Below are 27135 nucleotides of genomic sequence, written 5' to 3' on the forward strand. Positions count from 1 at the left end.
CTCTACCTGCAAGGTAGAGACCCCAGAAGGCTGGTGATGTAGTTTGAAGGCCTGAGAGCCAGAGACCCAGTGGCTTAGCTTCTAGTCTGAATCTGAAGGCTTGAAAACCAGGAGTGCCAAGGACAGAAGACAGATGTCCAGCTAAACAATCTGACACAGAAAGGGAAGATCCTCACTTCTTCTATCTTTTTGTTCTTCACTGACAGAACAAATTGAATGGTGCCCACCCCCATTGGTGAGGGTGATGTTCTTTACTCATTCCACTGATTAAAATGCTAATCTCTCTTGGAAACACCCTCATAGACACCCTTCAGAAGTAACATTTTACCAAATATCTGGGCATTCCATTTTCCAGTCAAGTAGACACATAAAACTAGCTGTCACACACACACTTTCCAAGGTTCCCAATATTAATCGTAGGGATAACTACCACACTTAAAACAGAGGTGTAAGTCAATCCATTGATACTAAGTAGGTCTTATTGTGTATTCCAAAAATGACGCTAAATGAAAGAAGACAATACCAAATAAAAAAAAATAGCAAGCTCTTTACCCTGTAATTAGAAAGACAAAGTAAATTCATGAGTCAATTAAGAAGTCATAAATCATAGTAATCTTATATGACATGGAATTTAAAACTAGAAGAGCACTTAATCAGGTGCAAAATGATTCTTAGCTCAAAGTAAGGGGGAAGAAGAGGTGATTGTGGGTGGAAGCCCTTGGATAGGCACACTGAACAGTTTTGATAGCAGACGTGATTGAAGGGTAGAAGAGAAGGAATAAGGCCTTTTGGCCTGGATGGTCAAGCAGAAGGCAGTAAAGAGATTGTTGGAAAACAAGTGGAATGGTAGGCAAGATATTCAGTTGGGTAAAAGGGATGGCAAATCATGGAGGCTAAGGAAAGCTGCTGTCACTTCTGTAATCATTGTTGTCCTGAGCAGTTCATTGGGAGTCCTCCTTCAAGCAGCAGTCTTGGTAATGATGGTGACAGCAGTGGTACTAGTAATGACCAACAGTTATTGAGCTCTTATGATGTGCCAAGCTTTTATGCTTTTCATGGATTATTGTACTTTAAGGCATTATTATCTGTTTTATAGCCAAGGAAAGGAGGCATAGAAGAGGTTCATAACTCACCCCAGGCCACAGAACTAGTATGTGTAAAGCTAGTATGTTGAGCTCAGGCAATTTTACACCACATTCCATATTCTTAAACACTTTCTTGTATTACCTGAGGGCAGTAAGTAGCTGCAGAGAGCAGCAGTTCCAACACATCATTCTACATTTTAGGAGGGATGTTAATAACTGGAGTCCATCCAAAGGAGGATGATTGGGATGATAAAGAATCCTTGAATCCCTGTGAACAGAAATAGTGATGTCAAGAAGATAATCAAGTTTGTAGAGAAAGTGATAAATTAGGCTTTATATCCCCCCTTTTCCTCCTGTTCCCTAGCTGTAATGGGCTGTGTTCTCTCACCACTGTATATTATAGAGATTGAGGAATTACATAGAAATGTTTAAGTGGATTACAAGATTATTCCAGATAGATAAGACTTTTTTTAAACCAAGGATAAAATAATTTCTGAGAGATGTTACTTACTGGTCTTTTTTGAATGAGACATCATTTACTTTTATATTCCACTAAAGCAATCCTTGACGATTGAGTTCACAGAAAGCAAAATCTTAGTATCTATCAATTTTTGCAGTTCTGATTTTTCACCAAATACCTGAGGTCCTTTAGAGATTTTGTGAAGTGGAGGAAGAGGAAGAAAAGCAATATATGATTAGTATTAGTATCAGTCTTGGTCAGAACCTAAATAATGGAAATACATTGTTTATTCTGTTCTACAATCCCAGTTATAGGAGGATGTGTCACTGTTTTAATAATGATGTTTCAGGAATAAAGCCCACTTCCATAAAGGCAGACATTCATTCTAAGGTATATTCTGATGCCAGAAATTTTAAAATGTCTAAAGGCCTTTTATCGTACAATAGAAGAAATAAGGAAGTTCTGCCCCATCTTTACAATAATTTTTGGGAGGAGGAGGTAAGAGAAAACCAGGCAAATATTGGCAAAGGCAACATGATCTGTGGGTATTTGGGCTCTAAGAATTGAGGGAGTGATGAAGAAGATAGAGTCAAAGGCCAGGCATAGAGAGGCCCCAAATAAAGTTAATAGACATTAGGAGAAGGAAATTTGAGTGTCTGACTTAGGTACTCATATCAACTTAGCCCTCTAATAGAGCCTGCATGAAATTACTCCTTTGGGTATGCCTATTAACCATCCACAAATAAGACCAGATCAACCTTGGCAGCCCAATTCAAGGAAACGTACTTCCTTCAGCCTCATCAATCTGTCTTCAAGAGCTCTGGCTACACTGTTCTACTTCCTATACTAGGAGCTTCTGCCTAATGTGATGGATATTCTCACAACCTTCTGATTGTTGACTACCTCTCTTGGTGTAGCTAAAGATTATTCAGTGTAATGCTATCGGTGCCTCTAGCTGTCAGCTGCCCACACTTTAATGAGATGCACAGACTATAAAAACTCCATGGTCATCGCCCCATAGACATTATCATTGTAAATGGTAAAGTAGCTATCAAACTGGAGCTTCATGATTTATAAGGAGACATTTTTAGTTGAGCTATGCCTTTGAAATCTCTTTTCTCACTCTGTAGTTCAAGCTCTCGCCACTGGATTATATAATTAGTAAAGGCAGAAGACTATGACTTTCTGGTCAACACAGTGATACACATATTACAGGATCTTAGTAAACTTGTGTTGAGTATTCTTTTCTATAATATTTCTGTCATACCTTATTGTTCCCCAGAGCTATTTAGGGTAAAAGAAAAACCCCAAGTATTGAAGCTTAGTCTCTGAGAGTCATGTAAAGCTGACAGCCATTCACTTTTGTTTTGCATTTACTTGCTTTATTTGAGTAAACTTCCCCCAACCTTGAAAAAATTTACTACATACACATAGACTGATCAATTTGCAAATCTTCTTTGCTTTTATTCTAAGAATTGTAAATGCTTCTCATTGAAATATTCAACATCCTCAGCGTAACCTAAAATAGGCTTTTAAAAAACCTAATTTAATTATTTTTCCAGTTGAGTTTATGTCAAAAGATGCAATTTAGTTCTCCTGACAGCATACTTATACTCTAATTAAACTCTTTCAATTTGCAGTTTTTTCCCCTCAATCTTCATTTATCCATAAAGCCACATTTGACCTAGATATGTAGCAGTAGATGACAAAACATTGAGTTTCTAAGCCCCATCTTCCCAATGAATGATTTTATCATCTTTCCTTTTTATAGTGGCAAAATATTTATGTTAACACATCATAGTGTAATAAAAGCAACAATCTAGTGCTAATGGTCTTCACCATGATTGACATTACTTGGTTATACATTTAGTACATTTGTGCAAGGATATTTCTCTAGGATTTCCTAAACAGTTGAGGCCATGAGAGATGAAAAGATGTTGCCAAAGTCTCATACCTAATTTGGAACAGAATAAAAACTAGAACCCAAGTCTCCCACCTGATTGCTAATGAATTGTTTTGTGCTTACTTCTTTGCTTGTTTTTTTACTGAAGAAAGGATTATTTTGGGAAATATAAAAAGGACTGTTTAGCATGTATTTAGGGTCATGTTGTACTATAGTAGTGTGTGTATGGTACTCGTGAGGTCACAGGGCAGTTGATTTCAGTATACCATGTTGAGTAAGAGTTTAGGCTACACAGTCAAATACACCTGATTTGAAATTGCTACTCAGACATGAAGCAGCTCTAGGACTGTGGGCCAGTTAATACTACCAGTATTAACACCTGAACTTCTTGTGAGGGTGAAATGACCTGATACCTGTGATGTGCTTAGTGTAACATCTGACACAGATTAATGCCTTTAATAAAAAGCTCAGGTATCCTTCAGCCCCCTGGTCCCTGGGCCCAGCACAATGCCTGACCCAGTGAGGGCTTGGTGCCGGAGGATACCTGACTACTGATCCTTGTAGCCTACTTCACCTCTCTGAGTCCCAGTTTTCCTGTCTCTAATAATAGGGGCAATAAATCACAGCTCATAGGAGTTTGATAAGGGTTGAATGACTTATTTGTCAACTAAACAGTGTATAGCAATAATTACTAACAATGAGAGCATCCCATTTGCCAGATACTGGGCTTAGTGCTTTATTTAGTTATCTCATTTAATCCTGACACCAGCCCTTTAAGGTGTAGGTACTGTTATTACCCCATTTTAAAGATGAAGAAACTGAAACCCAAAAAAGCTAACTAATCCACACAGCTAGTAAGTGATAGAGCCAGTGCTTTTGGTTCAGAGGTCAGAATTAGAACCGACTGTATGGGTAGAACTTTACAGCTCCTCAAAGTCAGGATAGTGTATTATTTATCTTTGTATCTTCCCTCCTCTTTTTGACCTCAGGAACCAGAAGAGTGTTTTGTTGTGTGTTGGATGAGATCCCCCAATATAAAGAGGAAAGAATAACTCTCAAGCAGTTATAACCTCAACAATGGAATTGGCCACTTTGCAAAGGAGGAAGGTCTGTGTCTTTGAAAAGGTTCAAACTGTGGCTAGCTGACCTCTAAGGTCCTGCCTAGCTCTAAGATTTTCTGGTTCATTAATCTCCTTGGCATGCCCGTGTTACATAAGGTGCCTTTCTCTGCTGGAGGAGAGGGGAAAGAGTATACATCTAAATTATTCAGCCTTACTCTTACAAAGTAAAATCTCCTACTCAGGATCCTACCAACTATTATTTTCTAAGCTTTACTAAAGAATTAGATTTTCATTTCCACTTCTGTTTTTAGTTTTGAAGAACTAGTTCAGTTCCTTGTTAAAAAATATTGTAAGCATCATGTTGCACCATTATTAAGAAATGTATTTTACAATATGAATGTAGTGCCAGGTGAATTTATATGAATTACTCCATGTTTGAGAGTGAACCATTTGGTACTTGTTCTGAATAAAATTGTTAAAGGGAAGGAAATTGCAAATGTGCAGTTTTTCCATCCCTTTTCAAAATCTTTGGCCTTGTCTAGGCAGCTAGCAATGATGACTGCCCTGAAAATGAGATTTCTGTGACACTTTCTAGGTATTCTAGATCTTTAATTCTTCCCAAAGTATTGTCAAATGAAACATTTATTGAAAAGCTTACAATTACATTGAATATCTTGAAAAATTTTGCTTACATTGGTGAAACATCAAACAATACATATATGGTAGTACTATTTTTTTTTCTTGTAGACAAGAATTCTCACTGCTCCTATTTTTCATGACTCATCCTTTCTTAACTCATCTTTCTTATCCTTTGAAACTTTCTCTTTAGAGAATCCAAAAAAGCTTTCGTCATCATTTTTTTTCTCCAATTCATGAGAGCTCCACTTTTTAAGTGGAAGAAATAATGTTGGTTTTTCCACAGGGATTGATTATAAATTCCTTCTCCATGCTGAATTACACTGGCCTCTAGTGGATACCTGTCTCAGTAATATTTCATATTGATCTTGCCTTAACAGTTATCGTAGTACTAAGCTACATATTTTAATAATTTCCAATAATCTGTATTATACAGTACAATCATGATGTCAGGGTTTGAAGTAGATGTCGTCATGAAATTGATTAAACTTTGTGCGAATAGTCCCATACTTAGCAATGTCCTTAACAAATTTGGATTATTTCCTGCAATTTTTTAAGGTGGAACTGCGGTGTTAATTCCACAGGACTTTTCATTTAACAAACTTTGTACTTGAAGACTCAAGGAATATATAACAGATCATTTTAGAAATCAGTACAACTTACTTATTTCAGAGAAGTAAGATACTAATGTGATATCCAATTATCTTATATTCTCTGTGCATGGTCTTCGTTGGAAAAAAAAAGAAACTAGCATATTCCAAAGCAGTATCATAATGGAATTTTTTCCCACATATAAAATTTAAGAAAATCATCCTGTTAAAAAATGTCATTTCCTAATATTTATAGTTTAATATATCTTAATATGACAAAGGATTAGTTTCTTTTTTATCCCAAATATATGTATATTTTTCACATTTCATTTTTCACACACATGAAATGGCAACTATCAATAATTTGAAAAGAACAGATGATTGATTTCAATTCCAATATGTAGTCAGTAAATAGTAAAAGTATATCCATGCTTATTGGGTAATCTGCCATAAATTTAAGTGCTAAACATGTCCTATTGAAACACCTATTTAAGCCCTTAGTGAAAAGAACTCTACTCTGCCCACCAACAAACAAACAATTTAACCTTGAATTATTCGGTAAATGACATCTGGTTTTCGTTTATAGGTTGGTTCTGCCTCAGGGTCTTTTATGAGGTTGCAGTCAAGAAGTAAACCTGGTACATGGTCATCTGAAGACTTGATGGGTTGGGACAGAAGGATCCATTTCCGAGATGACTCACTTACTTGGCAGTTAGCAGGAGGACTCACTACCTTGCTTGATAGAATACTCTTGAGTATCTTTATGACATGCATTTGGCTTCCCCAGAAGGAATGATCTGAGAGAGAACAAAGAGGAAGAAGCCCCAATACCTTTCATGACCTGGTCTTAGAAGTCACATACCATCACTTCCTCCATATTCTGCCCATCCTCCAGAGGAGAAAAATTAAGCTCTAGATCTTAGAGGGAGGAACACTAAGGAATTTGTGGGCATATTTTGAAACCACCACAGAAGGAGATTTTCATGGAAGGGTTTATTCCATGTTTAAAGTGTTGGATTTAGATGTATAGAAAGTTCATTTTATGCTATGCCAGGGACATGAGTCAAGCACACCAATGAGGTGACTGAAGGTGTTATAGTGAAAGTATAGCACAAACCACATAATACAGTAGATCTGGAATCAGGTGAGGGTCTACACTTACCAAATGTATAATCCTAGGAGAGTCATCTGATGCATCTATACTGTATGCTATCTGTAAAATATGGAAAGTAATTACATTCCTCACAGGGTTTTGGTGAACTGTAAGTAAGTACATATAAAATATGGCCAGGTGCGGTGTCTTATCCAAGCTTTTTGAGAGGTCGAGGTAGGAGGATTGCTTGCGCCCAGGAGTTCGAGACCAGCGTGGGCCACATAGTGAGACCTTGTCTCTACAAAAAATATCAAAAAGTTAGCCAGGTGTGGTTGTGCATGCCTATAGTCCCAGCTACTCAGGAAGCTGAGGCTGGAGGATTGCCTGAACCCAGGAGGTCAATGCTGTGGTGAGCCATGATCATGCCTCTGTACTCCAGCCTGAGTGACAGAGTAATACCCCAACTCCAAACAATCAAACAAACAAAACAAAAAACTTGGCCAAGTGCCTGGGATCTAATAAGTGATTAATAAGTGGTAGCTACTGCTTTCAGCCTTTATATCATTGTTACCATGTGTGGATTTATGTTTGGTAATGCTTTAGTTCTCCCTTCTCTAGCCTAAAAATCCTGCTTGGTTACCCTCTCCCAACTTGTTTGGGTTTTATTTTTCCCTCTCTTTGTGGCTTTGTTCTACATTCCTTCTTTCACATATGCAGCAGTTTTCCACAGAATATTTCATTACATGCAAAGATTTTCAAATTCTTTAGGAGAGAAGGACAGTCAAAAAACTGGAGAGCGTGGCAACAGCATCAGAAAAGACATGCACTGATCTGTAAATCATCTTCCAGGATGTTGATACATCTGGCTAGTGTCGGAGCTGTAAAGGTTAACCACCACCAACAGGTGTGGCCCTCAGATGCATTTTGTCTAGTAATCTCAGGGTTTTTAGATATCTAGATGTCTGACTTTTGAAAACTAGAAAGATCTGAGCAAATTATTCCTGCACTCCCATGGTAACAATTGCATAGATTAGGTAGCAACTGCCCCTAAGGGGCACAACCTCTCTGCTATGTCAGAGTACTTTGTGTTGTCTTAATCCAAGACTTTCTACTGATTTACTCGCCTTCCTGACCCTGTGGACTCTGAGTTTGTAACCCCACAATTAACAATCAGCGCTCTGCAGTTTAGTTAGGATAATCTTCCATAAGAAGTATGCCAACATCAGTGTACGTCATACATCCATAAAAAAAACCATGTGAAACTATCGCAAGAGACAAATGGAATTCCTAGTCTCAAATCTAACTAGGCAGAGATTACAGTCTTCCCAGGTAACTGACAAGAACTTTGGAATTTAACTAGATGACATAGTTTTAAAGGAGATTCAGCAGATCCCACTGTGTAGCAGAAATGGACATTACAGGAACCATCATCTAGTCAGAGCAAACAAAATGGGAGATGACCTCAGCTAGTCTCAGCATAATAAAAGATGGGCTCAGTAAGATTGAATTCTTATGTGGTCTTCCAGTCTGGCTAAAGGAGGAACACAGGTGACATGTAGACAAATTCAAGAAAGGGACACAAAATACTTTCCCGAGGTTTCTGGAGTGAGAACTTTGACAAGATATTCAAGGTAATCTTAAAAAGAAATGAAGAGCCACTTCAAGACACTCATAAAAATATTTTTGTCAACCCAGAAGTGTCTACTTTGGTAGGACACAAAGTGGGCATTAAATAGATTCAAGACTACCTTTTGAATCCAGCATGTAGGAAAGTACATATTCATGAAATAAGCCCATACTGAGGGACATGTGTGTTAACATGGATGAGTTAAGCTTCTACAAACAGGGACCTTTGTCCAAATGTATCAGAGAATAAAGGGCAGTTACAGGGTAGGGAAGAAAAAGCATGCTCTAGCCTATCAGGAAAGCAAACACCTAGGTGGTGGATTCAGGTCTTGTGTGTGCGTGTCTGTCCTTACCAGGTGCTGCTCACTTTCTGGAAAAGCCAGGTGGAAGTTATGGGATTTGAGGGCTTCTGTTTCCTCCCATTGTTTTTCTTGGTTGTTAAGTCATCCTATTCATGTTCCCTTTGGGTATATTTTGTTGTTGACTATTAACAGCTCAAGATACAGTTTATTTGCTTAGTAAAGAACAAAATAATGTGGCTTTTGAGATAAATTTGAGGTGACTGCTTGCAGCTGGGTCATTGACATTTCATGGACGTTAAACATCATTTTTGTTCAAGGTTGCAGACCTACATTTTTACTTATTAACCATCTCTTGAGTTTGTCTACCTGTCACCAGTGTTCCTTCCTTAGACAGACTGGAAGATCACATGAGAATTCAATCTTATTGAGCCCATCTTTTATTATGCTGAAAATAAGGATTGCAAGTCACCTTCTAGATGGGCCTTCCTTAGTTTCGTTTGTGGCTAATAAACTAAATGAAGCCATTTTAGTGCTGAGAAGCTTGTTTTCACCTGACAGGGCATCATCTGTCATTTATAATGGACAGGACCCAAGATAATAAAGCGTTTGGCTTGTTTTTTTCTTTTTCTGCCCTTAACTTGGGTATAGATTCAGACAGCTAATGAGCAATAATTTCAGATTCTTAGGTAATAACCATCTCCCAAAAAGAACCAGTGAAAGAGTGCTTAATAACACTTGTTTAATAGCTTGTATTGAGAATGTTCAGATTTATTTGAGTTTTATTTCATTGTGTAGCTCATGACCATGGACATCATAGAGGGGGGAAAACTGAATGCAAAATTAACCTCCCAGTTCTAGAAGGTTGAGTGGATTTTTCCAAGATCAAGCCAGGTTGGTCAAAATCGTATGTTATTCGTTAGATTTGAAAGGAAGCGATGACTCACACACTTCATGGCATATAGAGGAGAGTTTATTTTTTAAAAGATTAATAATGAGGGTATGTGGGGAGTGCAGATACCTGGGGCTAGCAGCCAGGGTTCTCTTATGTCCCAAAGCTGGAAGGAAGAAGGAGCAAAAGCAAATGCAGCAAAAGCTAAGATTGACAGGTGGGACCTTATCAAACTAAAACATTTTTGCACAGCAAAAGAAGCCATCAAGAAAGTAAAAAAGGCAACCCACAAAATGGGAAGAAAATATTTACAAGCTATATATCCCACAAAGGCCTAACATCCGGGATCTATGAGGAACTCAGACAAGCTGACAGGATAGAAACAAACAATTTCATTGAAAGGTGGGTAAACTGGGCATGGTGGCACCTGCCTGTAGTTCCAGCTGCATGCAGTGTAGTAAATCCTCACATGTACCCCACAACTCTAAAATAAAATTAAATAAAAAATAAAGAGAGAAGGAGTCGGTTACTTGACCAGAAGAGAAAGTCCTATAATGAAAATTTTCTTGAAATGCTTGGATACCGTCTGTGGAGGAAATAGCCACCCAGGACAACCTTGCTGGGAGAGACTTGGGGGAATAAATGTGCCTGATTTCCTCTCCTCCTGCCAGGACTTCCCAGGTGCCAGATGGGAAAGGAGCCCTTTGATCTGGTCTCTGTAGGCAGCTCTCAGGGCCAAGAGCAGGTTGGAAAAAAGCGGACAGTACCTTGAGAGGCCCCGAAAAGAACTGCAGCACAGACAGGTCCCAAATGACAATGTTTTGATGATCTGTTGAACATGCGCCTCAGGGAATAGAGTATTCTGGAATCCTTTTGTAAAAAGAGTGTACCAGCCAGAGAATACCAAGATATTCACAAAAGGTTAACCTTGGGTGGGAGAAGGTGTGGCCAATCAATTGTTTAGATGCTTTGAGGTGGAAAGAGTTTTGTTAAATTTCATTCTTAATAGGAGGTGGGGAGTGCTTTACCAATGTATTGTTTATTTTGCTCCAGACATGGTATACTGACATTTGCTGAACAGCTAAATAAATAAATCAGACTTCTACACAACAGATTACAACAAGGTCAGACAGTGATATCAGTAATTTTGGAATATTGCCTACAGCTGAAGATGTCTTTTGGTGACAGTGACATCTGATGCCAGTAGGCATAGAATGAATTCTATGAAATTTCTCTCCTCCTTATTAAATATTGCCAGGCACCAGTCCTGCCCAGGCATTTCAAAAGAGCCCTAATTCAAATGGGATGTTGATTTTTATAATTACAAATGTTTGAATGAGTAACTTTCCTGGAGTGTTATTTGTTTTTCTCATAATTTTGTCTGAATTTAAATGTGTGATGTTAATGATTATTATCAACAGAGACAACTTTGGAGTTTTAGGATTCTGGGCATGAGGTTTGGCTTTGGAGTCATTTTATGGGGATGAACAAAAAGTACGGAGTTTGGGAAATTAATTGGAAACTTATTTTTACAAAGAAATTTGGCAGAAAACTGATTTTTCACAAATATACTAGTGAGATTTGTAATGAGTAAAACATAAGTATGTGCTTTCAAAACTCTTTTACTTAGAACAATTTTAATATAAATTTTAGTCTATAAAAAATAGCTTATATCTTATTGAAACCTTAGCTAGAAACTTATATTTTTTTCTTTTCCAAGTCAAATATTTATCCACTGGGGTTTTGTTATGAAACTTTGTCAACCCTTTGTTTTTCCAGAAAACTAAATGATCAAATTGGTTTATTTGAACAGATGTATGAAGCGTCAAAGAATCATTATATTCCACCTTCATTTTACATTAGACTTGTTATTTACAGAAACAGTGGGTTTTGCCATTAACTAAATTTGTCTTCTTTTCTCTGTGGTGTGAAGTGTGAATCTGTGTGGTCCTAAGTCTTGGCTCTCTCTGCTTAGCTAATTTTTTTAAATTAATGCCAGTCACAAATAAAGGAGAAGAAACCACCCATAGAAGCATTTTTTTCCCTTTTCTTTAGGGACAGTTACCCTGTGGAGACTATTATCTTGCAACAGTAGATAGATGGACATCCTGTTTATAGATTAATAAATGGGTCCTTCACTAAGTTGCCAATTTTATGGGTGTTCTCTATATTAACTCTCCAACTAATGATAATGGAATATCCATATTTACATTCATCAAGATGGCATAAGTCTGAGATGATTGGGTGAAATACTGCTCAGAATGAATGTGCCAATAAATATTTTTAATCTGCACCAATGTAGCTCCTGTGACAAAGAAAATATTGTGAACCAGGAGTCTTTTGCCTTGAAAGCGATTATCTGTTAAGTTGGGAAGGCAGTTTTGTAACCACAATATTTCTTAACAGTCAGTTCTAATAGCTAAGTACTTTTTCTTTTTTCTTTGAGACAGAGTCTTACTGTGTCCACCAGGCTGGAGTGCAGGGGCCCGATCCCAGCTCACTGCAGCCTTGACCTCCAGGGCTAAAGCAATCCTCCCACCTGAGAATATAGGTGCTTGCCACCATGCCCAGCTAATTCTTGTTTTTTTTGATAGAGACCCAGTCTGGTCTCTACGGGCTCAAGTAGTCCTCCCACCTTGGCCTACCCAAGGGATTATAGGTATGAACTACTGCACCCAGCCTTTTTGTTGTTCTTGTTGAGACAGGGTTTTACTCTATCACCCAGGCTGGATTATAGTGGCAATATCATAACTCATTGCAACCTCAAAACTTCTGGGCTTAAGTGATCCTTCTAACTCAGCCTCCTGAGTAACTAGGATTACAAGTGCATGCTACCATTATTTGTAGAAATGGGGGTCTCACTATGTTTCCTAGACTGGCCTTGAACTCCTGGACTTAAGCAATCCTCCCACCCTGGCCTCCCAAATTGTTGGGATTACAGGTGTGAGCCATCATTCCCTGCCTGCTAATTTCTTAAGTGAGTGTTGTATATCTGCTTTTTAAAACCTTTTGATGCCTCTTGATGAAATACTATGAACCAAAATCTCCTTGCTCTATTTTTTTAAAAATTAATTTGCTTCAAGCGTCTCTGTAGCCAAATTATACATTATGGTAGTTTTTGCAAGAACTAAATTAAACACAAAGCACTTTAAAAAGAATCTTGCATTCACCATTCTAAATGCCCAAGTGGCTTTTGTAATCATGGCAATAGTTCTGATTCTCAGTTCACAAGGATATGAGAAATATCTGTGTAAAAGATAAAAAGCATGTTTGTGCTGTTTCCCCAAGTCTCTGTGCCCTTCACTCCTTTTAACTCCTTGTCTCCTGTACCTTCTTATAATGCCAATCAATATCTCCATCTTTATATTTTTTCCTCTCCTGAAAATCCTTTTAATACCTGACTTAACCATTACTAACTACTATGTTTGCTGGCAACTGGGGAAGCATTCCTATGCCACCCTTGGCCGGGACATTCATGGTGGCTGTTCTTGATTATGAATGCCTTCCACTTGTGCAGATGCCATGCATTTGACCTAAATAGTGAAATAATTAGCATCCATGTGGAGGAAGGACCCTAGATCCTTATGCCACCTCACCACAAGTACACCAGCTCCTGGACACCTTTGTTTTTTGAGTTGGAGTCTCACTCCATCACCCAGGCTGGAGTGCAGTAGCATGCTCACGGCCACCCCTGCGTCAACTCACTGGGCTCAGGCGATCCTTTCACCTCAGCCTTCTAATTAGACAGAACTGTAGGTGTCCACTACCTCGCCCAGCTAATTTTTTGATTTATTGTAGAGATGAGGTCTTACCAAGTTGCCCAGGCTATTCTCGAACCTGTTGGCTCAGGCAATCCTCTCACCTCGGCCTCCCAAAGTGCTGGGATTACAGGCTTCAGCCACTGCACCCAGCCAGACACCTTTCTTAACGGTTCTCTGCAGATCACATTTTCATCCCATTGACTCTTTGGCAGAAAATGACTAAATTAGAGTGTTAAAAGGTAGAACACAGATGGTCTGCGAAAGCTCTCATAAGCTAGAATCCAGATTATTTGACCAGAAGATGATTTGTTTTTCAGGGAGTATTACTTAGGCCTGATAGTATACACTTTCATAGAATACACTTTGGAAAACTTTGACCTAAGGAAACAGGTACTTCCTCTGGGAGGAAGTATGGCTTTATAATTTATATGGTAAAATATTCACAGTATTTTTTAAACTGTTAAACCAGTATTCATAATGGAAGGTGCCTATCCTATCTCGAGCTGGCAGTCTATATTTAAATTTTTTGGTTTATATATATAATAAATGAGATTGATGGTGATTATGTTGGGTATGAATTGATTTTCCTTACTGCCCAATATGTTCTTGTGAAAGTCATTAAAGGAGGCATAGTGTTGCCAAATTAAACCTTAGATTGTAATTACAAAAACATGTATTAATGTATTATGTAACTCCAAAGACAGGGAAACAAGTATATAATACACTTGTGTGACTCTATCATCCTCTCCCAGGGCAGGAGTCGTTAACAGGTCAAAGATCTCCACTATGGAACCAGATATGTGGTCCCATCATTGTTCTCAACATAGCACCACAAATAGCCACATGCAAAGAGCAGAGTTATCCTGTCTTCCAATGGCCATTCTACTCTCTGATGTCTACAGTCTGTGTTGATGATGATGTCTCTTCACTAGAATTTTCATGATCATAATTATAAATAGTAACAGTGGCAAACGGATACATTTCGTGTCAGGGGAAGAGGATCTTATCAGTCTGCAGAAAGGGGTCTTGTTAAGGACATCTATTTCAGTTCATAACAGAGTTAGGTTTTGAAGTCCAGGATCCATTCTTATACCATCATTACCACTCCCCAGCCCCATCTAAATAGGGATTGCAAACCATAAGCTCTGGACAGCTTTTTTTTTTTTTTTGAGTTGGCACGCTCACAGCCACCTCAGCGTCGACCTGCTGGGCTCAGGCGATCCTTCTGCCTCAGCCTTCCAAATAGCTGGAACTACAGGCATGTGCTGCCATGCCCGGCTAATTTTTTGATTTATTGTAGAGATGAGGTCTCACCAAGTTGCCCAGGCTGTTCTTGAACTCATGGGCTCAGGCAGTCCCCTCACCTCGGCCTCCCAAAGTGCTGGGATTACAGGCTTGAGCCACTGTGCCCGGCTGGACAGCTCTTTTATCAGTAAACAGGAAATATGGCTTGTATTGGACCAAAGCCTATTAGTCTGCAGACCTATTAAAGATATCTTACCTCTGATTGATTTTAATTGAACTGTGAGATTTGAGAATAAGATATACTTGGAATAAAAAATAATAACGTGAAAAAAGAAATACTTAGGCACCAGAATATGAGACTGAGGAGCATGTCTTTGAAGCTTGGAAATAGTACCAAAATAGAGCTGGGAATCTTGACTAATCATGAGAGTTACTGGTTACAAAGAGCCTACCAAAGGGAGTGGAAATAGCATAGACTTTGAAGTTAAGACCGACTTAGTTCAAATCCTAACCCTGTCGCTTAGTAGCTATGTAACCTTGAATATGTTATTTAAGCTCTTTGAGTCTCAGTTTATTTACCAGGGAAGATTGTAGTACATAATTCTTAACACCTAAGAAAATTAACACTCAATGAATGTTAATCCTGCGTATGATTTTACTTATTCTAGTGAGGAGAAAATTACAGGATGTAAGCAGGGTGAAGAATTTAGGGAAAAGAGAATTGACAAATTGGAAGTAGATTAGATCCATTTCCCTAGGTTCGTTCACTCTGGCTCTCAGAGGTCAAGCTGTGGAAACGTGGCTCTCCATCAAAATACTGTTTCTGGAGGATCCATCCATCAGATGTCATTTCCAAGCTATTGGTTTAGAAAAGCTGGAATAAAATGGTTGGTTTATCTTGATTGATGAATTAAAAATGCTGAAATATTATTTGGTATTAAGGGTGATATTTAAGATATTTTCTTTAGATTCTGGGATCTTCAGATTGGCTTGTGAACTTAGTAAAATTGTTTCTTTTTTCCTTGGAAGAAATTAAAAGGGCAGAATAGGAGGATGTTTTTCAAGAATTGCTGCTTTTCACATGTCATTTTTGGCTACTTAGGGGATACATGAATCGCTGTAACCCAAGGATCCTAGTGCTCATACAAAAGAAAAGAAATTTCAAACTTCTAGAACAAACTAAAGTTAGAAAAGTAAGCATGAGCAGCTCACCAGGATTTCGAGATTTCAACAGAAGGCAAATCTGGTCCCAATTGAACTGATCTGTTGGTTTATTTGTAAGATTACAACAAAGCCCAAGAATGAATTCCTCACCTGAATCACTTCCTTATTGACTGAATCCATTTAGACTCCCCTCTAATTTAGCAGAGTATTTTTATTATAGCCAGGCATACAAACATCAATTATCCAAGCTGCATCTAATTTCCTTCACCATTTATTTTCCTTCGTTGGCTGCCAATGGATTAGAAGACATGATTAGAATTCATCAGGAAAATAAAAACAACAACAAAAAAGAGAAACAAAAAAGTTTCACAAAAACAGATGCTTAAGCAAGAGCAATAACGTTCAGAATTAAAATAACTTGTGGTTTTTTAAAAAGTTCTTAACTTGACTAATATATACAATGCTTGCTTGACTTTTATCAACATAATGTTCACTGCAGTGGGACTAAAAGTTAGCATTCCAGATTGGAATAGGCAGAGACAAAACCCAATAGTTGCACTTACTGTGCTTTCATATATGCTACAGTATTTTAGATATAGTATAGGACTTAACTATTTACAATAATCATTGCAAAATGGCTGGCTTTATTGTGGAAGTCTATATGTTACTTCCAACCAATGTCAGGGAGGAAAAAAGAATAAGCAGAGACATTTATTTTATGAATTTGTTAAAGATAACAGGTTTTATTCTGAAGGAATTGTATTAAAGTTGGAATGGACACATTTATGTAGTCAGCTACCACTAAGCCTGGATACCTTAATGTCAGTGGTGGCAAGAAAATGATGCAACAAAGAAAGACAACTCAAAGTCTGAGAAGTGCTGTCAAAGATATATCAAGTGATGCAAAGAAGGATGGATAGTGCATTTGCAGTGAATTTGAGAGGGAAATGAACCAAATCATGTCTGTGTCAGGGATTAGCAAACTATAGCCTGTGGCCGAATATGACTCATCTCTTGTTTTTGTAAATAAAGTTTTATTGAACTACAACCATGCTCATTCATTTACATACTATTTGTCAATGACTCTTTGGTGCTGGAACAAAGGAGTTGAGTAGTTGTGATGGAGACTAACTTGTATACTGACTAGCTCTTAACAGAAAAAGTTTGCTGACACCTGGTGTATGTCAGCGGCTCCCCAGTTTTCCCAGCTATTTCCGACTGCCCTACATAGGCTGTGATGAAACAGATGTTGGTTTGAACTGTGACTACTTAATAGCTAGCAAACCCTAAACTCTCTGAGCCTCAGTTTATCCATAAAATGGAGATTTAAAAAAGTATCTTATAGATTTAATATAAGTGCATTATGGATGCTAGGTAAATATTAGTTCCTTTCCTGACCTCTCAGAAGTTTGTGTAGGTGTCTTGAAACAAAAAACTTTTCAATCTCTTTCTCACGGCATTTGCTCCGTGAGACTCTGTGTGATTGATTTCTGCAGGAGTGGCCTGTCTGATATCTACCACTCTACTTCCCAAGCCCCAGGCACCTGATGCTCCAGTTTTTGTTCAATTTCTCAGTTGCACCAAGCTCTTTGCTGCCCCTTGACCTTTACCTGTGATATTCTGCAGTCTTAAGATACTTTTCTCCCTCTCAGTCTACCTGGCCTCTTCCTGATTGTCCTTCAGACTCTAGCTTTAATGTGTCTGCCTCCAAGAAGCCCACCCTAACTACCCAGTCTAACGTGGGTCCCAGCTTACTCTTCCCATAGTACCCAATGTTTTCTTTCCCTTCATAACTATGATCATGGTTTGTAATTTTAGATACAGATATAGAACATTTTGTCTAATTTTAAAATCATTCTTGCTTAGCTACTGACCACACCCAGTGTTAAAAGAATAGGTAGCACAGAGTAAACCCTCAAGAATATATATTGAATGAATAACTCACTTTTTATCGAGCTGTCTGGCAACATTGCATTTCATTAAAGGAAGTCAGGATAATGTTGAAGAGAGTTCAGTTTTTGAACCTGACAACATACTGGCTGTATAATTTGGCACAAGTTTTTACCTCTCTGAGACTTGCTTTTCTCATCTGTAAAATGGGGTAGATAATATGTGTCTCACAAGTAATGGCAGAATTGACTGTGGTAATGAATGAGAAAATACTAAACATTGCACATATGGCTTATAACATGTATTGAGGCCAAATAGGTTTACTGGCTCTGAAGGACTTTTGACAGTAGGTAAAGCTGTAGTCTTAGTGATTCTTCCAGATCATCAACTCAGTTTCTTTGTCTTTTAAGTGGGGATAATTATACCCACCTTCTAGAATACTCATGGGTTAAATGTTTTAAAACATGTAAAATAATTAGAATACTGAATGAATAACACCTAAATATTTAGTGTATGTTAATTATTGTTGTATTTGCAATTATTCTGAGTATATCAGTTTTTAAAGATTATGAACTCTCCCAGAAAAGTTGACATTCACACACAACTATAGATAGTTGTAAATATACAACTGTTGATAGTTGTAAGTAATTCACAATTCTCCTGAAACTTATACTCCTATCCCCTGTGCATATGCTGTGTTAACTTACCACTTGTCATTGTCTACCTTTGAGGCTGTACCCGACAGGAGTGGGACAGTCATGGGACATATCTAAAATCATCCAGAAAAGTGTTTGTGTATGAATTCATCTGACCGAGGGTCCCTAATGTTTATCAGATACTCCAAAAAAAGATCTGTGTTCCCAAAAAGGGTTTTAGTATTGATTTTTGTTGGTTTACTTATTTTAGGGAGGGTTGAGAGGAGCTTGATAAATAGCAAAGGCTGTTGCCTTTCTTCTTTTGAAGTTCGTTTTTTGCTTTTAATTGTGGACTAAAATCTGCAACCAGGGTGTATTTTACAAAGGCAAACAGCCACAGACATTTGAAAAACCTGCATTTGGACTGTCCGACCACCTGCACAGCTGCCAGCAGTCACTACAGGCTTGTCTTGGGAGCAGCTGGCTGGGGACCTTGGCTCTGTATCTGGCACCTACACTGCCTCATTAGATGATCTTTACTTTCGTGAAACAGTAAATAGCAACCCGCGTAATTCTCACTCGAGAATTTGAAAAAGCTTCTCTTCCCAAAAGCACTTAGGGATCTTCCGGGAGAGTCTCTGGGTACTTAAATAGACCTAGCACTGACTTTTTTTTTTTTTTTTTTAACTTTCTCTTTGCCAGGAACAACAAGAACAAAAGACAATTAAAAGTTGCTGTTGGTATTGTCATGGAACAGCAGTTAGTAGTTGTGAAATGAATGAACATGTGAGGCACACACTGAAAATTTGACATGCTTTATAAATGCTAAATAATAATAACGATGTCGTGAGGCTTTCATTTTTAAACTGTCTTAATTTCATTCTCAGTTTGAGATTGCAGATTACAGTAGTTAATTATAGAAATTGGCCCAGAGTGAACCTTAAATCAGATTTCCATTAAAGTACATGACTGCAGCACATTACTTTGTAGTGGGAGAGAGGCGAGAGTGGCATAATCTCTGGTTGAGTGGGGTCTTCTCTTCACCCTGGGTGGTGATTTTCCTCTTAGTGCACTGAGGTATACAGTGTGTCCTAAACAATCCTGTGTCCCTGAGCTAAGCAGCTGTGTTCTTCTGTCTTGCTGCTCTTATAGAAATCCTAACTGCTTTGTTGGTCTTGGTCAGACTCTTTCTCCTCCTCTCTCTTTCTCACAGCTTGTTTTCTCACACTCTGTTTTGCATCCTCTCCCCATCTTCCCCTCTCCCTCTCTCCCTCTTCCATCACCTCTTCCTCTTTTCCCTACCTCTCTGCCTCCCCCCTCACTCCCTTTCCCATTCTCGTGTTCTCTTGCATTCTCTCATGCTACCCCTCTCACTGCTTGTTTAGTGCTCTCTCTCTCATGCTCTCACGTGGCCACTCTGTTTTCCTCATTCTCTCAAGCACTCACTCTTCTCTCTGTCCCTCTGTGCCTCTCCTATCACTTCCCCTCTATCTTTCAGGGAAGCTGCTTTCAAGACTTGCTTTCACCCAGTTCAGATAATGGAAGGAATAAAAGGAACTAAGTTCCCATCCCTGGCCTCTGGCACCAGCCACTCTCTCCCGCATCTGTATCATCTTGGGTTACTTCCCCAATCAACCATGAGTTCCTCAGTGAAATAAGTTGGGTGACATCTCTGCCTTTGTCCTGGCTGTTCCCCTTATGTCAGAGCCTTTGTCTGTAGAACATCACCTGTTCCAAAAAGCCTGTCTCATGGCAGCCACCTGCATCACTGTCCTCTGCCCTGGTCTTGGCTGTGTGAGGCAACTGTAGACCCTGTATTGTAATAGCCAGTTTGCTGGTCTGCCTCTCAAACTAGACTTTGAATTCTTTGAGGACAGTGATGATATCTTATTCTTCTCTATATCCCAAGGATTTAACTCTGTGTATGGTACAAGGGATATGGTCATCAAATGTCTATTTATTATGATCTGAGTAACACTCGGCTGCTCTCCCTTGACACCAATAAATCAGAGGGGCAGAGAACTAGTGGGAAGAAGTTTATTTCTGAGTTCGAATCCAGGGAGCAGAGTCAGACTGGAGGTCATTCTAAAATGATTCTGCTCACCCTCCAGGTTTTTACAGTTCACTTTTTAAGTCCAGAGTTGTTAGTACCTATACATTGGCCACATGACCAGCAGAGCATCGTATAGAACTTAAGTTTCAGCCACATTTATCGATAGTGACATTTTTTCAGTCCAGACTTCCTGATACCAGGTATCAGAAGTATCTCATAGATTTTATCAGTAGGGCCTGGCAGAAGCGTTAATCAAGCTTGCCATAAAGTAAAGGGAGTTTACAAGGCCTAAGACATCATGCATTATGCAAAAGTTACACAAATCACAAAACTTATTGTTACATTGATACAAAAGTTATACAAATCACAAGACTTACAATTACATTGATACTATTATTCAAACTTATGACTACTCAGTAAAAGGGAATAAATGGGGATTTGAGTCTTTCAGTGTTTCAGTTGATTGGGATTTCCTTGACAGGAAAGTCAAGGATCCCCTGAAGCTAATTATTGTGAGTGCATAGGAGATAAGGGGACTGACCATCAGAATTGTTGTTCAGGAATGTACAGGAGCACTTGATCCTATGCCATGCCCTTGTCTAGGGGCTGTGGCAATATGAACAGAAATTAACAGATCTCTGTATCATATTGAAATTAATTCATTCTTTAAACCATTATTTTTGGATGATTATGCCATGCCATGGATTATGCTAGCTGCTGATTATAAAAATATGGGGAAAAAAGACATCATCTTTGTTTTAGAAGAACACAAAGATGACCCACACAAGGGGAGTTATATCTTGGGGATGGGTGAAGAGGGTTGAGAGGAAAATAAACTACATTGGAGAACAACGGCCACCTATTTCTCAGTAAGTCTAACAAACCCAATTATTCTCCTGCAATTGGAAAAGAGTGCTCCTCCTTGGGTTCAGCACCAGCTGAAGAAGTTGGCTTACTTTTAGGTACAAGTTGTATCAACAGTATCTATTTCTAACATTAGGCTAAGACACTGACATATGAGAGACTAGTGGGATCTTATGCCAACTGAAGGAACATCAGATTCACAGCTCCTGTTTGACACTTACTCCAGAACTGAACCACAGAGTCAGAAGCATCTTCCCTCCTTCTTGCCCTCCCCCCACCTATTTAGATGAATTCACATAAATTTATTGTGTATTCTGTAGCTACTCTAAAGAATGATCACACCGTTTTAGATGGGTTTGGTGAGACAGGAAAGCTTCCCAGAGAAGCTGACATCTGAACTCATCCTTAAAGAATGTGCAGGTTGAACCTGGCAGAGGTGTGCAGGTGCCAATGTGTGCTTTACTAGAAAACCTGGGTTTTCTACACAAACCTTACTGAGCCTCAGCAGTTTCTGAGTTTCTCCATGGACCCCATGAAGTCATTATTGCTCTTCAATGTTTTTCTTCCATTGTTCTGGCAAGTTCCTCTCCATCCCACAGTTATTTGGAAACTACTGCTGTACCAAGCCTCAATGCTAACAGCATTTAATAGTTGTCATTAGAAAGCAAGCTTCTGCTTACCAGTCGGCCTGCTGTGAATGGTAATGGGAGATTTCTTTTTTGGGAGTAGCCCCAATCTCTAATTGGTTTGAAAAATATTGCTCATTTATTTTATTCTTAAGACATTACCTTTGTATTGAACTTCAGTGAATTTGTGTTTCCATTATATTCAAATTCAACAGTCTCAGTCTCCTGAAAAAAGCTTTTTTTACTTCTGTCTAGGTAACCTGCCCACTTTCATCTTTGCTTGCTAAATGCATATATAAATATCCATTAAGTATGTTTAAAGCCACATGCTAAATATTTCACATGTATTATCTCATTTAGGTTTTTAGCAACCCTATGGATTAGGTCCTATTATTATTCCCATTCTATAGATAAAGAACTGCTCAGGAGAGGTTATGTAACTTAACCAAGGTCCCAACTATAGCAACTGGCATGAGCAAACAAATCAGTAGGCAAACTAGGGAGCTGACTTTTTAACCTCACACTGCTGCATGTTAGCTGTGCGACCTTGGAACACATCACTTGAACGGCCCAATGACTTTATTAGCTGCAGAGGGCCCACCCTCACCATACTAATGAATAGGGAGTTGGGAAGGATTAAAATTAAAGAAGAATTTACGTAAATAGCACTTTCTAAACTGTCAAGTGCTATACAAATGTAAGATATTCTTTTCTCATATGTTTTGTTTAATTTAGCATATTGAAATAACAGGATTTTAAAATGGCATGAAGCACATATATGCTTTGCAATTAGTGTAGCATAATCTAAGTGTGACTCTATTGTTGGAATTTTGATGCTTCCAGCTTGATGAATAGCCATTTTTCTGTGGGTGTTATCAATTAATCTAGGTAATGAATTCTCTTCATTATCTCATTCTTCATGTTAATTATACAGGATTTTCTTACTCCTATTTATCAAGTCAGGACAAGTGCAATTTTTTTGGTCCACATGCCTTTGAATATGGAATATGTACAAACAAGTTAACATGATGAGTTTAAATCTGCATTTCTGAAAAATTCCAGTCAGTGGCTTGAGTTTGTCAGTAGCTGACATGGTTACTTATGGTATGAACTTGTATCTTTTTATTTTGAGGGAATTTTTTAATCAAAAAGGTTGTTATCTAAGATAATTAAACATCTCAGGTTTTTGAGAATAAACCTCTAGCATATCCTAGAGGTATAGGGGAAACATGGAAAAGTTTGAATCTTTACCTATTAATACAAAACAACAAATAGTAAGTTCCTAATTTTAAAATATTGTATGAGACACCATGACAGGTAAATATTTAATTATAAATCATGGTAGAAAAGATATAAGTGCATGAAATTTTAAATGGCATTACTTATAAAAAGAACAGACAATATTTTTAAAAAATAGAAGGTAGTATGTAATAAATGGACGAATGATTTTTGAATTCATTTTTATTCTAGAGTGATTGATATGATAATATGGGTTAATATGGTAATATTATAGTGATGTTAGTTAACTAAATATTAACTTTACTAATACGTCCTGGGATTTTTTTTTATATTTTATGCTCTGTGTTAAAAACAAAAACAAAAAAAGTAGTCTTATTTTAATTATCTCTATTTAGCCAGTTATTTTTGAGACTATGTCAGCATTTTATGAAATAGATAATTTACTATTTTTGATTTCAGGTTGAAGCCATCCTCGTCAATATTTTTGGTGGGATCGTCAACTGTGCCATCATTGCCAATGGGATCACCAAAGCCTGTCGGGAATTGGAACTCAAGGTGCCCCTGGTGGTCCGACTTGAAGGTAAGTCATGGTTGATTTCCACTGGGCCGGCACTCTTTCTTCAAGGTCAGGTGACCAACATCTCCTGGAGTCACAAACTTTCTGAGGTGACATAAGGAAACACTGGACTGAGTAAGATGAAACAAACACAGTACAACAGGACTTCCCTGGGTCTCTAACAGGCTAATATGGATTGCAACTTTCCAAGAATGGCAGGTATTAAGATGCTGTAAACTTCCCAACTTATTCCAGAGTTAAAGGCCTTTTATTATTAATCATTTCATAAGATTAGTGTTACGGAAAAAATACTCAAAAATGCTGCTCTAAGAAATAGTCATCATGGGAAAGCAACAGTTCTTAAACTTTTTGATCTCAGGACTCTTTTATTTATTAAAATTGAGGACCCCAAAGAGCTTTTCTTTATTTGGGGTTATATCTGTCAATATTTATTAATTACTTTAGTTGGTAATTTGATAACAGAAATTACTTGGAATTATTAAAATATTTACTTATTTCATTTAAAATTCTTAATTTTTAGTATTTACATAATATATATAAATATGTTGCATGTATTATATATTTTATGAAAAATAGCTATCTTTAAAAATTTTAGTAAGAATAGTTGGCATTGTTTTACAGTTTTGCAAATCTCTTTCTTATCTAGCTCAATATCTGTTTCTGCATGAAATCTTTTATAATATATTGTTTCAGTTGAAGTACAGTAGAAAATTTGGGCTCAGATATGTATTTAGAATTGAGAGGAGATTTTAATGGTCTTTTCAAAGAGTTTTGAATATTCTTTAGTACTACATGAGAAGCCTATAGATAATAGTTTCTTAAAGACTTGTTTTCATATGGAATCAAACTTTCTCAATGAACTTACATTAAAATCAATCAGTCTGTCTTGCACATTAAATGGGTTTTGTCCATAAGGAATTCTCAGTTGTTAATATCACCACCATTCTCATCAGAATAGCTTTTTATTAGGAGGCTGTCAGGTTCACAGGGTGGATGCAAGTTTTCCAGAATTTGAATTTTACTTTATAGTACACATTTTATCATCAGCTACAAAATGGTCAGTTGTTTTCCTTGATGTGACAAACTCACTTCACTCATTTTTGAGGAAATGTCTGCCAAATAACCAAATCTGAATAACCATAGTATGTCTATCTTTATTCTGTAAAAAAAGAGTGTTCCATGGAAAAGTGGCAGCTTGATATCAGTTACACAAATACTTTTCCTTAGAACAACCCTTACTGTTTGAGATGCAGAAGTGCTTTATATGTGCTCCCCATTTGGTCACAGTATTAAAATGGACTCAAAGGTTGAGATTCAATACAATTAATTTTTTTTTTTACTCTTCATCAAGGACCTTCTTATTTGAAAACAATTTTTTACTACGAGTGTGTGGTGATAACAAGTACAATGATCAGCCAGGTGTGGTGGTGGTCACCTGTAATCCCAAGTACTCCGGAGGCTGAGGTGGGAAGATCACTTGAGCCCAGTCTGGGCAACTTAGTGTGAGACCTTGTCTCAAGAAAAAAACAAAAGGCCAGACGTAGTGGCTCACACCTTTAATCCCAGCACTGGGAGGCTGAGGCAGAGGATTGCCTGAGTCTACAGGTTCGAGACCAGCCCGGACAACATGGCAGGAGCTCATTTCCATAATAAATCAAAAATTAGCTGGGCATGGTGGTGCACGCCTGTGGTTCCAGCTACTAGGAAGACTGAGGTGGTAGGATCGCCTGAGCCCAGCAAGTCAAGGCTGCAGTGGCCGTGAATGTGCCACAGCACTCCAGCTTGGGTAACAGAGTGAGACTCCTACTCAAAAATAATAAATAAATAAATAAATAAATAAATAAATAAAAAAGATTATTAGCACAGTTTGGTGCCACTGTCTTGATTGCATGATAATGAGCCAGCAGTTTTGCCCACCATTACTTTTTTAACCTGTCAGTGCAGATGCCAACAGTGTTATTTTTATTACAACTGCTTCAATCATTTTTAACCTTAAGAAATACTCTCCCTTGGTTCTGTGGATCACACTTTGAGAACCCACTGTAGTAGAGAACCAAAGACACTTTAATGTGAGAACTATCCAAAAGTCCTATTTCATTAACAAATACAAATTACAATAAGCAAACAGCCCCCTTGAGTTGATGTCTACTACAGTATCACTCTTGGTAAATCTCAGTTTCCCCAAGCTCTGTGCTGGAGTTGTACTTCTTCTCCTCAAGATAAAATTCAAGGATATTTTGACCCTGCTATGTATCGTCGTCCTTTGGAGTCAAAATTCTGGAACAGCTGCACCCTCTTTTTCTTTATATTTGCCTCCTCCTTTGTATCTCTTTCTTTTCTCATTCTACCTCGCTCCTTCCCTGTTTGCATCACAAGCTTAGAGATACACAGTATAGACTTGGTAGAAATAATGATCACAAAAGAAAACTGAAAATAGCAGATCCTCCAGTTAACAAAGCTTATTATGGCCATTGAAACATTTCAATAACTTAAATCTTAGAAGTGTAAATGCAACATAGTTGATCCCAGTAAAAATAAAACAAGCAAAATAATTGACAAAGGTGGAATGAAAAAATTGATCAAGGAATTACTGAAAGCATCCATGTTAGTGTATTTCTGATTAAAATGTTGATGTCAGACTGTTTTCAGGGTCAAAGTGACCAGAGACCCTCAGATTATATAAATCAACTCTTCTCCTCCTTTTCTCAAAAGGGAGACAGGTCTCTGTTAGCAAATCACGCTATTGTCTATCACTTGGAAGTAACCAGAAATGAATGCGTACACTATGGTGGACTCATTCTTTCTAGTGATCCTCCCTGTGCCTGAAGTATCATCTAGGCACATAATTATTAGTTATTCATACATTCCTAGAAAAGACAGTTACCTCACTTTTAATTTTTCCCAAAAGATTTGAAGGAGCATTTCTTTTGTTTTCACACTATGTTTAGTATTTCAGGAGAATTAAATGATTTTTCTAATACCCAGATGATACTCATGCTGAAATATGCAAAATGCCTCATTCAAGATTATCTCCCTTAATAATCTCTGCTGATTATGTCAGGTGTCTGTCTGAGATAATAGGAAGAAGCTTTGAAAGTTCTCAATTTGTTAATATATCGGATTTTCATCTTTTAAGTAAATGTACTTCCAAAGTATATGCCTGTGGTTTTATAATTAGTTAATTAGTATAGCCATAAATACCATGTGCAGGTCATTGAACTTTAGGCATTAAAGAGGATCAGCAGATGTAAAAAAATATATATCTCAATTAGTAGATCCCTGGGAAAATAAAAAGGAAAAAATTAACAATATAATAGTGTCTATAAAATGGCAACAAGTGTTTACCCTAATAGGACCTACTTCTGTTTTAGTAGCAGTAGCCATTGGGGATCCCAGACAGGCACCAGCCTGGTTTGCAGAATCTTTGGAAACATTA

The 27135-nt window shown here is 37.8% G+C and overlaps 1 protein-coding gene across 1 annotated transcript in view; it reads left to right on the forward strand.

Annotated features, from left to right (window-relative positions):
* Window positions 1-797: 797 nt before the first annotated feature.
* SUCLG2 (succinate-CoA ligase GDP-forming beta subunit) overlaps window positions 798-27135 on the forward strand; it is a 42474-nt gene continuing 16136 nt past the window's right edge. Inside the window, exons 1-2 of the mRNA XM_021706375.1 lie at window positions 798-974; window positions 23582-23702. Of these exons, the coding sequence (XP_021562050.1) occupies window positions 798-974; window positions 23582-23702 (298 nt within the window). The remainder of the gene's footprint in view (window positions 975-23581; window positions 23703-27135) is intronic.

This window comes from Carlito syrichta, unplaced genomic scaffold (assembly GCF_000164805.1).
Source record: "Carlito syrichta isolate Samal-C Ts95f unplaced genomic scaffold, Tarsius_syrichta-2.0.1 Scaffold315490, whole genome shotgun sequence".
Taxonomy (NCBI): domain Eukaryota; kingdom Metazoa; phylum Chordata; class Mammalia; order Primates; family Tarsiidae; genus Carlito; species Carlito syrichta.